Below are 17,089 nucleotides of genomic sequence, written 5' to 3'. Positions count from 1 at the left end.
GGGGGGTTCTGGCTGTCAATTGAATCCATTTTCCGGCAACCCTGTGTTAGTTCTCGCTCCTTTTCATGTGAAAAAAACGAGCTGAAACGAAAGCGAGATAGACACGGCCTCAGAAAACAGTCGTAGGTTGGCAAAGCATTGATTACCCGTGTCCACCTTCCCACTCCACACACATCGTGCGGAGAGCGTTCATTGCATCATCCTGGTCCAACCCGTGAAAGTGCGTCTGGATTTGATTACGGCCAGGGGTGAGCAGCATTTCCGGTCCCCTCTTCTATCTTTAACCTCAAGTCCTCACGTTACATACGTACACTTCTCTTCTCTCGATTCTGATGTCTGGTTAGATTCATCGGCCATGTCATTTGGGGATCGGAATCGGGTTGGAAAAATCAATGAGGAGGGATCCAACCCATCCCCGCCCATTGTTTGAAAATTGAAATACCATAGTTACTGATGACGTCATTTTGGTTGGCCATCAAAGATAGAGATTAGGTTTAGGGAGGGTCTGTTTTTTTTGGGGGGGGGGATGGTCATAAAAGTTGTGCTCTCAATTGTCTTTTGCGTAGGGATGTTGAGTTTGTTCGTAGTTCGTAGTTCATCCCGAGTTAGTAGCATTGAGCTTATCATTCGAGTTCCTTATCTTTGGACGAACCTGTTGGTTGTCGTTTCATTTTGTTTCAATTGAACAGCGTGTGTTTTTGTTCTTTGCAGCTAACGATTCCACACAATGATTATGCCCAGCCTCTTCTAGTTTGCCAACGCCTTTGTTCACGATAACATTGCACAGACAACATATATTCATACGTATATACATCAGTCAATAGTGTGGTGATCAAAATGACCCTGTTGTGATTGTGAACCTGATCAGTGACCAAGTCCAAACAAGTGCAGAATACCATCAACCGAGCGCAAGAAACGCGATATATGTGCATGTGTGCGTGCGTTTTTTAATTTGTTTTCATTTTTTGAGGTGAGTATCACGGAGTTGACAATTGGGTGCAATGTACAACTATCGTGGAGAGCATTCGAATTTTAAGGGCCTTGAAGAAACGCCTGCTAGGTACATGTGACTCGTTGATGACTGATGACTCATCCTCCCCCCGGTTGTTCCCTACAATTGTTTATTTAGGCAGTGTCTGATATTGCAAGAGAAGAGAAAGCTTTTTTCTCTCCTCTCTCTTTTTTCTTGGAGAACGTGAAATCCGACGATCTAGCAGAACTGTCGATCTCTTTCCTGACCATCCGAAAAACCTCCCTAGAAATCGAGTCAAGTCATCCAGAGTTCATGGACTTTAATGCGATCGTTTTTCGGTTATTGCTCAGCCAACCCCTCTTTACCAATCTTGTTAAAAAAAAAGAACACGGTTTATGGGCCAAAGAGGCTCCATTGACACTTGAAATGTATGATTTGTTGTTCTGTTTCTATTTTTGAAGCTAGACCTTAGTGTCAAGACTCCAAAGATCGGTTCATTAGCCACGTTTTCAAATTATTAGGATTGCCATGATGTCCGACAGACGAACCCTTGATGAAGTGCTCTATGGCCTAGCTTCAGTTTTGCCTTGACACGGCCTCTTTTCGAGTTCAATTTGGCTTTCTTGTCCTCGGTTCCTCATTTAAACGGCCGACAAAGCGGGTTGTGTCTACGAGTACCTGTAAAAGCACTTTTCTCCGTTCAACGTGACGGAAATGAGTCCAATGCATTCAATAAGCTTTTTTTTTTCTCAAACAGCCATGGAATGCGTGCCGTGTCAGATATTATCTGGGTAATCTTGTGCGTAATGTTTGTCAATGTCAAATTTTCAATCATTCCCATCTCGAACACTAAAAGGCAACCCTCGAAATTAGATTTTGCATTCATAAACGAGTCTGGCCATAGGAGATGATGGAACAAAAGTGGAAGCATCCTCAGAAGTTTAGTTTGACAACACTTTTTGATATCTTTGCGATTCGATTTATCGTCATCAGAGACTTTCGCCTGAGTTTCTCTGAAAGAAACGTTCGTTGTTCCAGACCGCTCGAGAAATGTGCTTCCAGTAATGAGGAAATGACATGTAAGGCGCGTGAACCGTACATTCCTTTGCTTTATAGACTCTGACCGACTCAATTAGAGCTGTATCGATTTCACGTCCACTTTCGACGAAATGTTACATTTTTCTGGCATTGGGATTTCATACTGGTTCAATTAGAAACGAATATACATTCATTCATTCATTCAAGTAAGTACGCAAACGAAATTCAATCATTGTTGAAAACTCACTTTCGACTCTTAAGGAAAGTTATAGACAGGTTGATTCTGAAACCGACAGAGAGAGGAGACTTTGCTATTAACCGAGCGAAGGTCATTGGAGTGGTGTTTCACTTTAAGCGGTAATGAATAAATCATAGCAAGTCTGTGCCTGTATAGTCTCCAATGGCCTTTAAAGGCAGTCCAAGTGTGTTCACTCTTCGATCACCATCAACCAGTCCTTTGGGAGCTCTTTGTGCAATCCCCCTGAAATCAAACCCAGTAAAACCGCCATGAAGTCCTCTTCCATAAGGACAAGTTGGAAGAAACGCTTCTGGAAGTGCCAACATTTCCTGATGGAACGGTTGTCGCTCCTTTCCCTAGTTCAGGTATTCGGAACAAAAAGAAAATTCGGGATCATTAGAGGGCCCTCTCGTGGCCATGATGAGATTCATGTCTAGTGGTACAGGACATAATTTTTCCTTTGTTTCCTTTTAGCGTGTCAAGACCATGGGACAGACCCTATCCGAGCCGATCACGGCCAAGGAGTCGGCCTCGCTGCAAAGTTCACGGGTTAAAGTGGGATCTTCATCCATGCAAGGCTGGAGGATCTCTATGGAAGATGCTCACACTCACATTCTTCAACTCACCGAAGACAAAGACGCCATGTTCTTCGGAGGTGAGTGCAGTGGGATTAGGATTCATTTCTTTTTTTCTGGAATGAACGCGTATGTGGTCAATTAGGGATTGAGATAGTCGGAACAAAGAAGTTACGGGACAGAAGCTTTCATTGCTCACGAATAGTATCTTTGGGAATTGATGAATTCTCGAACTAGAAGTACGTATGGTACAGGGTTTGACAAAAGTAGCCACACACAAAATAATAATTTCTTAAACTTTGACGCTGCTACACTCACCAAAAAGCGACGACAGTAGAATGGCGAACTGCTAAGTTGATCTATTGATTATGCTCAAAGGTTGTACAATTTTTAGCAATACGCTAACTTGCGGCTAATATGCGGCACTGATGGAAAATATTTTTATAAACATATCAAGTTTAAATTTAGAACATAAAGATTCAATAGTTTGCTCTCAAAACAAAAATAAAAAATAAATTATAAATTCAAACTTAGTTTTATTTCAAATTTATACCTGAAATGTTAACATTTTACAATATTCATTCTTTTCCGGCAGAAAAGCACTAAAACATGGTTCCCTACAAAATCAGCAAAACTGGACGAAGGAATTAAACAACAATTTATGATATTATTTTCAGAGCCTTGGTCATCATGAATTGCTGTTGTTAAATGTTCCGTTTCCCTTGAAACACCCCCTACTAGACTAGTCAAGTCTCGGCAAGGACACATGGCTCGTCTGCTTGAAATGGAAAGCCCTAAGGTTCAAAATTAAAAGGCTTCTTTCCTTTCTTTAGAAATAAGCAAATATTGATGGTTAATCACACATGATGATCATGAAAATGGGCAGAAAGCAGGATACTTGGTGGCCAACTCTACTGATGAAGTACATACTCAGCAGGGGTAAAAAAGATAGAAGACTTCGTGGGTGCATAATTGAGCCGAAACAAAATAGAGTACAAACAAACGTTTCACGCTCAAAAACATACTTTTATTTGACACATGCCCAGGTTTAACAAATATAAAGCATAATTAGTGTCGAAAGAATGCCTTTAAACCCACTTAACTTATCAAAATACTCTCCTATTGCTTGTTAAAAATGGAGGTAAATCATAAAAAAAAAAAAGAAATCCGGATTACTAATAATTGAAAGCTGGGAACGAGAAATGTACGTGCTTCTAGTATAACACGAAATTGTCAAGATATGAGGAGGAAAAAAGAACAACGATTTGTCATCTTCCAACTCTCCCACGAGCCTCTTAAAAGGTTATTTGTTTTTCGCTCATTGTAGGGCTTGATGTAAAAAAGCATCAGCGAAGAAACGCAAGAGAAGGCTTTTTTCGGCACCCAATTGAGACGATGGCCATACTAGATTATGACATTTGTTCTTGCTTTGCTCTAGTTTACGATGGACACGGAGGCGGCAAGATTGCTGCATACGTTTCAAAACATTTGCACAAAATCATCCTCAAACAGCCAGAATACCAGAAAGGAGATATCGAAACGGCCATCGCCAAGGTAATCATGCCCTTATCACATTCCACGACTGAACTGTTTGAAAGTGATTGTAATTTTGTTTCAGGGCTTTCTTGAATGTGACGAGACCATGAGGACGGAGGAATCCCTCAAGGATGAGATGTCCGGTTCCACTGCCATCACAGCTCTTGTGAGGTAAGCCTAGTTCAATAAATAGTGCGCTCATGTTTACATTTGATCCCTCAAACGTATCTTTGTGCTCTTCTCTACCCAGGGACAACAAGGTGTTCATCAACAACGTGGGCGACAGTCGTTGCATCGCGGGTGTGAGTGGCAAGGCCTTGGCCCTCTCCGTGGACCACAAACCGCAAGACGAGAAAGAACACCAACGGATTGTGAACGCCGGAGGTTTTGTCGAATTCAATCGAGTCAACGGCAACCTGGCCCTGAGTCGTGCCTTGGGCGATTTTGCCTTCAAGACCAACACCACGCTCCCCGCGGAAGAGCAGGTGGTATCCAGTTGTCCGGACATTGTGGTGCGCGAGATCGGGGACGACTGGGATTTCATTCTCCTGGCCTGCGACGGCATCTGGGATGTCCTCACCAACCAGGACGTGGCGGACTTTGTGATCAAACGCATTGGCGAGGGCAAGGAGCCCGAAGTGATCTGTGAAGAGCTCATGACCAAGTGCTTGGCTCCGGACAGCACGATGGGCGGGTTAGGCTGCGACAACATGACCGTCATCCTAGTCTGTTTGCTTCAAGACAAGCCCTACCAAAGGTACGTCCATCTTCGTCCATCTTCGTCCATCTTCGTCCATCTTCGTCCATCTTCATACTCGCCCTGCCCCACGCCCCCTCGGTGCCTAACAATATCGCTCTCATGATACTCAATAGTATTATACGCCATTCATGACTCAACCTCTGTTGCAGATTGGTGGACAAATGCGCGAAACTGGCTGCGAATTTGGCGTCGGAGCGTAATCAGGAGGAAGGCGACCAGCTCAATGGTTCCGGTGAAAATGGGACTGACCCGAAAACCACCAATGGTCATGCCATCGACTCCCCCGTCTCCTCCACCCCCTCGTCTTTTTCCTCAAGTGCCACATCTCCTTCCTCTATTCAGGGAAACGATGAGGGCGAAGGGGCCGAAAGTCAAGACAAGCGGTCCAAATTGGAACCGATGGCGGCCAAGACGACCACCTCACCGACCTCTTCGGATACTCAAGCCACCGTGGAACCGGGCGCGGATGGATAGTCAATCAGTATTCCCTCCGGGACCAGCGGACATCCTTCGCTCAGCCTCGCCCATGCCCTCCACCACCTCGCCCATTGGATGCTATATACTATACCATACGTCATACTACCTTTGTTGACCAAATCTTTTTCCGTCTTAGCCAGACCACCCTTTGTTGAAGCAGAGCTCTCTCCTTCACTCCACCTCAGTTGGGTCATTTTGTGGCACAATGGCAAGCCACTTGTTACATCCATGCTGGACTTGTCTGCAAACCAACCGAGGCCACTTATGTACAGGGTCAGGATCGTCCGTACCCTCGGAGTCGTCCTAGACTTTGGGGCAGGGTAGTAAGATTCCCGCCCACTTACCTATGAAAAAGACAAGGCCAAGAAAGTTGGCATGACATGAGACGAGGTAACTATTAATTCAGGAAAGTGAACCCTCTCCGCCGTCGATGATCCCAAATCGCGCATCCCACCCACCCGCCCCTCCTCCCTCTATGCCCACGCCCTTCTCCCGCATCCCCACTCAGACGCAACCCCTCCCGCTTCCTCCACTCTTTCTAGGCATTCTCATTACACTGAATGATCTTCAAATTATTACTATCGTTTGTGCAACAAAAACTACTAATTCTATAATTTTGTTCTGAAACCGAGAGGATTAAATTTTGCTACGAATACCTCCCCAATCTTGTTTTACTTTTTAGTATTCTTGATTCAACGCTTGACATAATGTTCCTTACTGTAGATATAACGGACTAGATGTATAGTTATAAAAGTTTAAACTTTTATTCCGAGTATATCTACTTGAACGGAAAAAGTACCGCTCCCTTTAAATTTCTGGTCGGGGTGAAAGTCCGTTAAGTGTCAGGGTGACGGAAAAATATCTCTCCATGGGACTCTATTATTCCTCGGTACTTCCTAGGTCGTCCAGAAAGACAAAACATGAAAAGGTCTGATTGGCCCATATCAAATAGATATGATCCTAGTGAATACTGTGCATGGCTTCTAGTTGAGGATCGTTCAAGTCATCGCCCAATGCTTGAAGCTTGAATTATTGTTTTTCAACCTATACTGGTCACCCTAGAGGAGAGCGTTTAAAGTCCGAAATTTAAACTGCGAGTCCGCGTTTCCCCGCCTCCTCATCTGCGCTTCTTGCAACGGCAATTCATCTCAAATAAGAAGGAGGAAGAACGAAGAGCGGCTCTCCGAATTTTGTCGTGGCCAACTGGAAATTCACCCAGGGTAAGTGCGTCTTCCATCCATCGTGTGTGTGTGTGTCCGTCCATTGGCGTGTTCACCCCTGTATATCCATCCTAATCCGTGATATTGCAGACCATGTCATTCTCGCGTGCCCCTGTGAAGCGGTACTACGATGATATTCCAAATCTGCCCGGTCCTATGGATTATGATCCCAAGGAATTGGACAAGAAGGGCAAAGGGGTGGCCGATGTCAGATCATGCCGATTTCCCGCCCTCGCCGGAGCCACCACCCCGGGTCCGGGTCAATATGACACGACTACCAAGACATTTAGGGCGCGACAACCAGATTCCTTGAATTCCAGTAATGCGAGTAACGAGAGCGACGTGTTCAGAACGCCTCGCCCCACCTTGGCCACACCCCGGTCCGTGATCAAGGTCAAGCGCAGTACGTCCAATTCGTCTTTGGGCAGTGTTGCCCCGGATTTGTGGCGGGAGAAGTGCCAAGATTTGGAGAAACAGATCAAAGTGTTGGAAGCGGCCTTGGCCGATGCCCTGAAGGCCCAGGATGAATCGGCTCATTTGGAGGATGTCATCCAGGAACTGAGGGCGGAGATCACGAACCAAAAAGAAGAACTGGAGGCCAAATTGAACTCGCTGCAGGATCTAGTGAGAGAGCGAGAACAAATGAAGCAAGAGTGGCTCAAGTTGGAGGAAGAGAAAACCGGCTGCGATCAGAAGATCCAAACGCTCAAGCAACAGTTGGAGCTCTTGACCCAAGATAATGAGAACCATCGCCAGAAATTGATGGACGAACAGCGCAGTTTAGAGGAGAAGAGCACTTTCCTCCATTTCACACAAGAACAGCTCAATTTCCAGCTCGATTTGAAAGATGACCTCGTGAGGCAACTCGAGGCCGAGACCGGGCGCTTGAAGGAAGAGGTGGCCTCACTCCATCATCGGTTGGAGTCCGAAATGAAGGAAATGTCTGAAGCCTATTCGAAAGACAATGCCGAGGCCTTGGAAGCTTTCAAGCTACTAAAGCACGAGAAAGATAAACTCGTGGTGGACAAGTTTATGCTGGTCTCCCAAGCAGCCCTGGAAAACGCCAAATTGGTCGATGAAAACATGACACTCTTGGGCGAGCGCAACGACCTCAAGATCAAGATCGAAGACCTCAATGAGGAATTGAAGAGTGTCAGAGAAGAAATGGAGGAACTCAGAGCCCAGATTGACGTCCATGAGAACGACAAGCAGGTCCTGGAAGATGAAATGCAATCAATCTTGAAAGAGAAGTCGAATATTGCCCTCGATTTGGCCGAGGTCACCCGGGAGAAGATGAAAGTGGACCAAGACTTGGCAGGATTGGAGGAGGATTACACTACCCTCCTCACAGAAGTCAAGACCGTCAAGGACAGTTTGAGGGCTTTGGAAGTCGCCCGAGTTCGCTCTCAGGACGACCAAGAGGCGCAAAATTCTCAAATCCTCGTTTTGTCCGAGACTCTCAAGAAGAAGGAAGATCAAGTCACCGTTTTGCAAGGGGAAGTCCAGGAGCTGGAGATGAAAACCAATTCACTGCAAGGCTCTCTGAGTGCCGCTTTGTTCGAATCGGCCAACCTGGAAACTGAAAAGCAAGATTTGACAGCACACGTCGAGAAGATGGAGGCTTCTGTCCACGATTACATCACCAAATGTCAAGGCCTGGAGATCGAATGCGAAGGTCTGTCGAGCTCCAAGGCTGATCTAAATGAGACTTGTATCATTTTGGAGAACCGCATGAAGGTCGAAAGAAACGAGAAGATGGAAGCGCTTCAAGAGCTGGAGCAACTGAAATCTGACAAGCAAAAATTGGCCTTGGAGCTCCAAGGCAGCATAGACGAGCTGATTGAAGCCAACGAGAGCCTAACCCAGGCTCAAAGAGACTTGGAGCAAACCAACGAGGAACTGGATATTGAGAACCAATCTTTGAGAGCCTTGTTGGAGCAAACCAAGACCGACCTCGAGACCAAAGAGCGCGAGCAAAACCAACTGATCGAAATGAACCAGGAGCTCTCCTCTCAGGTGTCTGAGAACCTTCGCACCCTCAAGACTGTGCAAGATCATTGTGAAGAGCTAGAGAAGAGGAACCAGGAACTGAAGAGTGACCTCCAAAATGAACAGGCCGGCTTTGAATCAGAGCTCCAAAATCATTGGGCTGCCGAGGACGAAATTCTTCAGCTTCGAGCCGAGTTGGATCGAATCCATAGCGAGCGCGAGGAGAGCCTGGAAAAAATGGGCCTTGATGCCAAGGAACGGGAAGGTTTGGAACGACAGATCCAGACGCTCTCGACGGATTTGTCCAACATGGAGTCCGAACGAGATAACGCCCTCAATGACTTGAATGTAGCGCAAGCGGACCTGGAGGAACGAGGCAAGATCCTTCACAAAGTGATCACAAACAGCAAGGAGAATGCCAGCAAAATCGAACAATACAACGGGCGATTGAAGGCCTCCGAAAATGCTTTGCGAGAAGCTCATGAGAAATTGAATGACATGGCCGACTATCAAAGCTGCTTCGACAAGGTCATGGCGGAGAAGAACGAGGCCGAAGCGTTTCTTCAGCAATACATCGACGAAGCCGAAGAGAGTTCAAGAGCCATCCAAAGCATGAAAGACGAAGCCGCGGAGAGAGAGAAGACTATCGATGAGTTAAAACAGGAGCTAAATACTCTCGCCGGTGAGGTGAACCCCATCCGAGAAGAATCCAAAAGCTTCAAGGACAAATATGAGGCCCTACTGGCAATGATTGAGCCGTACAAAGACCAACTCGAGACCTTCGAGATGGAACGCAACGCGCTCATGAGCCAGAATCAGGCCACCCACGAACAGCTCAAAGAGTTGGCCATTCAGCAAGCCCAACAATTGGGGCACCAGAACCACAAGCAAAAGATCAATCTTCTTGTGAAGATCAAGGGCGAGAACGTCGAGATGAAAAAAGAGATGACCAAGCTCCACTTGGAGTTGGACAAACTGCGACGCGCTCATCGAAAGTACGAAACCACGCATCCGAACCCGACTTGTTGCAAAGCCAAGGCACTTGGATCTTCTACCTCCGTAACAATCTCGACAACCTCCACAGCCGGTGTCCGGAAATCCGAGATGATGGCCAAGGAGAACGTGGGCCCAGGTCCAAGACCCGATCGAAACAGTAATAAGATTGTGATTCGGGGACAGGATTTGAACCCGGGTTCTCGCGGAGCCTCTCCCTTAGGCCATCGCAACCGCAAGTGACCTCCTCGCCATCGAAATCATGTTCCCATAGCCAAAGCTAAACAGAACCCCGTGCCATGAAGAGTCTACGACTTTCACAGTGTCTTCAGTTTTTAAACACTCTTCTGACTTGCCTGCTCATCCATGTCTCTCTTGGTTCTTTGGCACGATGAACCAAGTCTCTTTCTTACCAAATGTTTATACGGTACAAACTTTCTCTTTCTCCGAAAAGCGAACAAAATATACTCCTTTTTGTTCTTTCTCGATATCTCGACCTCATTCAATCACTTTTTCTCATTCGATCTACCAGCGTCTAATAACCATAACCATCCTGCACATCCTTGGATACATGGGAACTGACCTGATTAAAGCGGTCGATGCATTCATCAGCTGGTTGCATTCCCATCTCCTATTTCAGATTTTTTTTTTCTTTCCCATATCACTCTTATGCGAAAGTTTTCGTTTTCTATCAAAAAAACGAAAAAAGTATGCATTTGTATGCAGATAAATTGTTTTAGAATACAGGGATGAACTCTGTTTGGTGGTTGGTTGGTTCCCTTGTTTTCGTGATATCAATCTACCCATGATGAGTCATTAAGGTCAGTTCTCTAGAGTGGAAGAACAATTTGCAAAGGGTTCATCTCCTCTGCTTATTGCCATTCCCAGTTGACCACTAAGGGCATCGTGAAGAAACCACAAGATCAAGACTCGGAACTGATTATGCACAGGGAGAGGATTCTTATTTGCCGTAAAAGACCCTGACGAAAATAGGTATTTATTTCGCTTTCGTTCCAAGAGATCAGATAGAATGGGGAGGAATTTTTGAGTTCACACTTGATCATGAACCTTAGGCGGAATATGTAAATTGATGATGTTTTGCCAACTCGCTCTCGTTCACAGGAACTTATTGACAATGCAAAATAATTCAGCACCAACGTGGCAATGAACAGATTTGATAGCGGGCCATTGGGCTTGGTGGTGTTTCTGTATACATTAATTGTTGCACAAACCACATCATAGACTAACTTGTCAACTTGACACGGTGATTATAATTTCAGGTTAGGTGTTTGCCCAAGTGCCAAGTGATATTGAAAACTATTTTCAGGTGTTTCTATGTACATGCTTCAAAAAAGTGAAAAATGTTCATTAATTTTTTGGGCATAGAAAAAGTATATTAAATTTCTCAGCTTGTTTTTTGGTTTGTTTTTTCACGGGCTTTTCTAACCGCTACAGGGAATGTAATCCCCAGTACTATTACAATGAAAGGTTATAATTCGTCCATTTTTTACTTTTCAATTTTTATATGATATTTGGTCTACCAACGAATTTGAGTTGGCAGACCGAGCTAGTCCTTGAATGTAGGGTTGATCTGGAATTCTATCTAAAAATTTGTCCAAGTCTGACTTGAAAGAGGCTACTGGATCAACCCCTACATAAACCCTACGAATATTAGAGGGAAGCAAATTAAACAAAGAAAGAGCCCGAGAAAAAAGAGAAGTGGACTTCTTTGTTCGAACTAGCTTGGATTCTCGAGGGCTTGAAGGTGCTTGAAATTGCTTTAAGATACAACCGGCGCATTATTATTAAAGGATCCACTCAAGACATTAAAATGTATATAGAGTAAAGGATGCAGATCAAGCGATAAAATGATAGAAGAAATGGAGAAGAGATAGAAATTTGAATACTTTTTAAAAATTCGTCGTCAATTATTATGTAGTCAACTTTGATGCAAATTCAATATCTTTAACAGTAATATCTTATCGTTTGCTCAAAGAATTTTGATAAAACTTTCATTAAAAACGCAGCTGACATTACCCCCAACATCTATCTATTACGTTTTTAAAGAATATTATCTTCTTACAGGTTTTAGGTGGATCAATATGCTAACCTGAGGTACTTTTTCAAGTTGGTATTTCACAAAAGTTGTTCCTTTTGTTTCCATGACAACGAAAATCATTTCTATGTACAAGTCTTGGCATTTGCATAAACTCTTAACCAGTTCTGTGGGTCCCACCGTGTTGACTCATTGGCTTAAGCAGATGCAACGATGAACTTGCATTCAACAGAACGTTCATGAACTTGGCCTAATATTGGTGGGTTTACTACAGTGATGAGTATGATTAACCGAGAAGCTAAGCCATCATTATACTAAAATGCGATTGCTGTTTTAACATCCAAGTTTGGCTGATTGGCATAATCATCAAAAATGCCTGATATGATTGTAACTGGGTTTGACAAGTTGAGCACTTTTCCATTTTGGATCATTAATCTCACGACCAGCGGTTTTACTTTACGCTTGATAAGATAAGGAGGCATGAAGGTCCGGATCACCGTGCTTAAATGACTGAATTCATTAGCTTTCAATTTGGGCATCATACAATTGCATTAAAGCTTGAAAATACGGTTCAAGTAAACGCCCTCTCGTCGACCAACATCTTGGAGATACCAATAAATGATAGATACAGAGTCCAGTCAGAAAAAGTACACTATACATGAAAGTGTTTTTCAATAAGACTTTTGTATGACCTGATGTGTAATGATTATGAACAGCAAAGACGTTTTTGACTATATGGTTTTAAAGCCTTTTGAGAGGAAATAGTATCAATGAAATAATTGTTCAAACATACCTTCTTCCTGTCGCAAATTTACCCTCGGCAGTAGTGAGAAAGTAACGAGAAATAAACAAGCTGCAAATTAATTCAGAATGATTAGAACAAGGTACAGATTATGTGAGGTGGCACCAAAACCCGTCGGGGGGAGTAAAATTCCAATGCAGTTTTACAATCTTAACAAAATCACACTAACCGAAAAACAAGTTTGAAATGAAGATTATAAATTCCCCCCAGATGGTTTATTCTGTTCTGTTTGATGAATTAGATCAATTTATTTTTCTAAAAGTAAGTTTCTCAATTAGACCACCTGGGTGTCAAAACATCGGTTTGAGTCAAAAGTTTCTCTCCCCCTTTGAAAACTAGAATTGGTAAAAACTCCAAGTTCCACGGATCTTCTGTCTTCCCCTCTTGTGTCTTACTTTCTTACTTTTTGTGCTAAAAAAACTTTCCTGAAAACGGCCCATATGAGACTTATTCATTTTGCCCATGGACCAGTCTGGTGCTACAGTCGTTTCCATTCACCTTTAAGCTTTATCTTGATCAAATATTTTTGGGAAAACAGTTTTTTTCAAGTGGTTCTGCAATTACCACTTATTATCCCCTAGAACTAAGATTGGAACGAAATTTCAAGACATTTCACACATTAATTAATCACATTCTAAAAAAATGTAGCTTACACAACCAAACTCCTTCAATTGAATGTCAATTACATGTTCATTACTTTTTTCCTAAGAAAGCACCAGGTCATCAGGGCAAAATGTTTGTGCTTTTAAATAAGTTCTTCAAGATCTTTTTAGATAGTAAGTAGATTTGTGAATCACTTGAAAGAACTAAACCCAGCCATTCCCACATTCGTATCAATCCTACTAATAAAAATGTTATTAATTCACAAATTGTGAAAAATCAGCCAAAGCGACTTTTATGGACTAGAAATGCCATTAACCAATTCCAGTTTCCTCACGAAAAAGAGCCCTTTTGTATTTATGATTAATATGATCAAAGCTTGGCCATTGTCTCCTCTCCTCCATTTATAGAAGCCTCTTCTTTGTTTCCATTTCAAATTCGCAAACTAAATAAAACATCTTCTGTTTTCTCTCGTTCCTGACTATTTAATTTCAATCTTGAACGTGAAGCTCTGCCTAAATGCCGTCAAATAAGAGATAACCCTCCCTTCTGATAAAGCCATTTTTCTCGAAAGAATTAGCAATGAGATCCAGAGTTTCTCGTGAATTTCAGGAAACATGGGAGAAGAGTAATGACTGAGATCCACCCACTCCTGTAGACTCCACCCTTGTGGGGCGGACACACCAAGGGGACGACACAAGGAGAAGGGCAATCAACTTGTTTTGTCTGCTTCCTAGGACGTGCCGTTCACCCCTTTCAAGTTGTTCCAATGTTCCAACCAACTTAATTACAGGGGACAAACGGTCCAACTACAACTGCATGCAATCTGTGCAACATGCCGGAGAAACACATCCTCACCAAAACTTTAGGATAGGGAAGTGTGGAGAGAAGCAATCGTCGCTATCTTTCATATATGAGGTTTCGAGGACTTCAGGCTGGTAGCTTGATTGAGTGAAATCGTATTTCATTTGAAAAAAATGTTCCCTTTGTGTTAGCTGAGGAAGACCACTGAGTATGGGTGACGATAAAGAGTCTTCCCCTGAATGAGGCCACTAGGCTGTGAGGTCATGCATGCACTATTCAGCATGTACTATTGGATCTCAACAGCCGATAGTTAAAATAGGCGAACAAAGAGAATTATGCACATGATGTGCATTTGATCATTCCTCTACCATCCTAGTTTAGTAGATATGGTATTCTGACCAAGAGATAGAATTCGGGAGTTTTCTGCTTTCGGGTGGATTTCCAAATGGCTTGACTAACCGCGAAACTTCTATTTAGAAGCCAGTGTACTACGTATGAAACAAATGCCATCTTGTGAAGCTGTGTTGTTGCTCAAGCCCATAGAACTCATTCATTATCAAGTAACATAACGGATCTTTAAATTCTTGGTCGAAAAACGTAAGCACCGCTAACACTGCATCTCCAGCGCACACATATTTTCATCACAATATACTTTTAGTATTTAATCAACAAAAACTAAACTTTCTGCATGACATGGCTAGTATTATAATGTACTAAATGCTGGTCACAAAGAAAAGAATACATTCGATTATACACAAAATACGTAGGGAACAAACAACTTAAAAAAGTGGACTAACAGGCGATGGATGAGAATTGCCATGGTCACGCACTCATAACCGTGTACTATATCTCTATTATTAAAGGCAAGGGTAAACGCTTTCAAAAATTCAGATTTATGCACACCATCTTGAAGTGTTTGTATTGCTATGGTCTGAGTTGTGACTTACAATACAGGTTGGTGAGGACGATGAAGCGAAACACAAAGGCGCATATAATGACGATTTTAGACGCTGAATTTGCTGAACTATGATTGCAAATTTTTAAATGTCACAGATATTCCACACTCCCCAGTTTTGATTTAATTCAGTTGTCTTACCCTGGAACCAATCTAAACTAAAGGTCGATAGCCTTGTCAGAATTATGAATGGAGGATTCGGAAACACAACTTGAAATGCTCATACGTATCCAGAAGAAGAGGGAAAAGGAAAACATGCTGTCCGAACGTATTGTGTCTCTTTTGGCTTCTTTTTATCCCCTTTGAGGCCATTTGTAGCCCATTTGAGAGTAAGAGTCTATGGCAAGACGAACGGGGAAGGAGGAAGAAAGAAAGTGTTCTCAATACCAACCCACGAGACCAGAACTACCACTATGGCCATCATGGCCATGCGACCTTCTTCTTACTTTCCCTCTCCTTGTTCCCGATCTCTTTCCAATATTCGAAGGAGGAGCGTCTACCCTTACTACCCAATACACATGGAACGTAGTACGTACGTGCGTACGTACGTACGTTGTGTAGTGTATGTGGTACAACTGAGCTCTTGGACCACCACCATCACCATCACCGCTACTGTTTGATGGTGGGTTAGTTGATGCGGCCAGAGTGAACATTGGACGGCGTTTGGGGGGCTCTTTCACTCGCTGATAAGATCGATCAATCATAAGTGGACACGTTCCACTGAAATAGCACGCAGCGCAATAAAATGCGGAAATAACATTGACGCCATGCGATTTGGCCGTCTCATTGAAGGATCCTTGCTTGGAACGGAGGGATGAATGGGCTCAAGAAAAAGGGAACATTCCGATCGTCCCAAGTCTTTCCGATTGATCTTGTCGTGGAAATAGACATTGGAGCAGAAGTTGAGCTTTTGTGCAGGATTGAAAGACCTTATGATTGAATTTCTCGAATTGGCTTCTTGTCTGTGGAAATCATTTCACTGGCTTGACTATGACAAGTCCCGTGGTTATTTAGAAATTGAATACTCGACTTGACACCTAACCTGCTTGAGATCAGTTGATTAGTGTCTAATTGTACGGTTATAACGTTACGTTTTCTGTAATTCTCACTGAATAAAAGTCTTCCAAGTATCGTTTCCATGCCTAACCCTGTACACATAGATCGGCGGTTCACAATCATTACATGTAAACCAGAACGAAAACAGGTCGTGTTGAAATATTTTGCTGGTCTGAGCAATTGTGATACGTGGAAATTTGCCCTACGTAAGTTTGTGTGTGTTGCACAAGATGAACAACTAGATTGAGTTTTAATTGGGAGGTGATCACCTTTCGATAGCCAATAACAAATCAGTCAACTCATCCGTTGGTCGAGTGTGTTGTAGAACTTTCTAAATTAATTTCCCATTGAAGCTCGTTTCAATCGAGAAACGCAGACAATTTTCGAACTTCCATCGAGCGAGCGATCATGGTTTGCTAAGTAATTGTTGAGGTTTGTTGGAAAATCTTTGCCATACTTTTTTGAAATGGAAAAAGCTAAAAAGTAACTTGTCGTTCGAGTTCAAAACATGCTTGAACGATTTGTAAGTCGAGAGCAATTTACTTGTCCATGTCAGATTTGTACGAGAATTGTTCTCGAATCTTGCATGTGGGACTGAAATAATGTTACTTATTTTTATCCTTAACACCAAGAGCTTGGCTAGAATAAAAGTGCTCGTTCAAAATATCAATTTAGTACTGCGCGCTTGATGTTATTATGAAATCAGTTTCAAGGTGCGCTCCGAACCTAGACATGTTTAAGAAAAAGTGGTTACGCTCGATCTCTGAGCCTACAAAGAAAACAATTTGATTTTGACCTGATCATTTGTGCTTGGTATTGACTGAGACTCCATTTTTGTCCCTCTTTGAGCATCTTGGCTGGTCTCAAGAAGAGTTCACACACACAAGGTACTTTGAGGGGGATTTGTCGGTTTTGCCCATGAGTCGTTTGAGTGAGCACTTGGCACAGACGGAGAGTGGCGTGTCCTCAAGTGTCTCTCCCCGTTTTCCGTCTTTCTTTCTTTCTTCTTTGGTTCTT

The 17,089-nt window shown here is 43.2% G+C and overlaps 2 protein-coding genes across 2 annotated transcripts; both read left to right on the top strand.

The window, feature by feature from the left end:
- The first annotated feature begins 60 nt into the window (after window positions 1–60).
- Window positions 61–6,252, top strand: LOC131888546 (probable protein phosphatase 2C T23F11.1). The gene is made up of 7 exons (XM_059237425.1): window positions 61–248; window positions 712–970; window positions 2,724–2,904; window positions 4,263–4,378; window positions 4,443–4,531; window positions 4,611–5,117; window positions 5,270–6,252. The coding sequence occupies exons 3-7, from the start codon at window positions 2,736–2,738 to the stop codon at window positions 5,592–5,594; spliced, it is 1,206 nt and encodes a 401-aa protein (XP_059093408.1). The 5' UTR covers window positions 61–248; window positions 712–970; window positions 2,724–2,735; the 3' UTR covers window positions 5,595–6,252.
- Window positions 6,253–6,656: 404 nt separating this feature from the next.
- LOC131888540 (myosin-11-like) lies at window positions 6,657–10,287 on the top strand. Its single transcript, XM_059237417.1, has 2 exons — window positions 6,657–6,817; window positions 6,908–10,287. The coding sequence occupies exon 2, from the start codon at window positions 6,911–6,913 to the stop codon at window positions 10,040–10,042; it is 3,132 nt and encodes a 1,043-aa protein (XP_059093400.1). The 5' UTR covers window positions 6,657–6,817; window positions 6,908–6,910; the 3' UTR covers window positions 10,043–10,287.
- The last annotated feature ends 6,802 nt before the right edge of the window (window positions 10,288–17,089 follow it).

Source organism: Tigriopus californicus, chromosome 10 (assembly GCF_007210705.1).
Source record: "Tigriopus californicus strain San Diego chromosome 10, Tcal_SD_v2.1, whole genome shotgun sequence".
Taxonomy (NCBI): Eukaryota; Metazoa; Arthropoda; class Copepoda; order Harpacticoida; family Harpacticidae; genus Tigriopus; species Tigriopus californicus.
The sequence above is the reverse complement of the archived record's forward strand: the minus strand, read 5'-3'. Positions and strand labels throughout refer to the sequence as shown.

What these genes read in the sequence shown, in the direction of transcription:
- LOC131888546 (XM_059237425.1), top strand. Translation starts at nt 2,736, where the DNA reads ATGGGACAGACCCTATCCGAGCCGATCACGGCCAAGGAGTCGGCCTCG. An exon ending in AGACGCCATGTTCTTCGGAG is followed by an intron (nt 2,905 to 4,262) that starts GTGAGTGCAGTG and finishes GCTTTGCTCTAG; the next exon opens with TTTACGATGGACACGGAGGC. An exon ending in CAAGACAAGCCCTACCAAAG is followed by an intron (nt 5,118 to 5,269) that starts GTACGTCCATCT and finishes CCTCTGTTGCAG; the next exon opens with ATTGGTGGACAAATGCGCGA.
- LOC131888540 (XM_059237417.1), top strand. Translation starts at nt 6,911, where the DNA reads ATGTCATTCTCGCGTGCCCCTGTGAAGCGGTACTACGATGATATTCCA.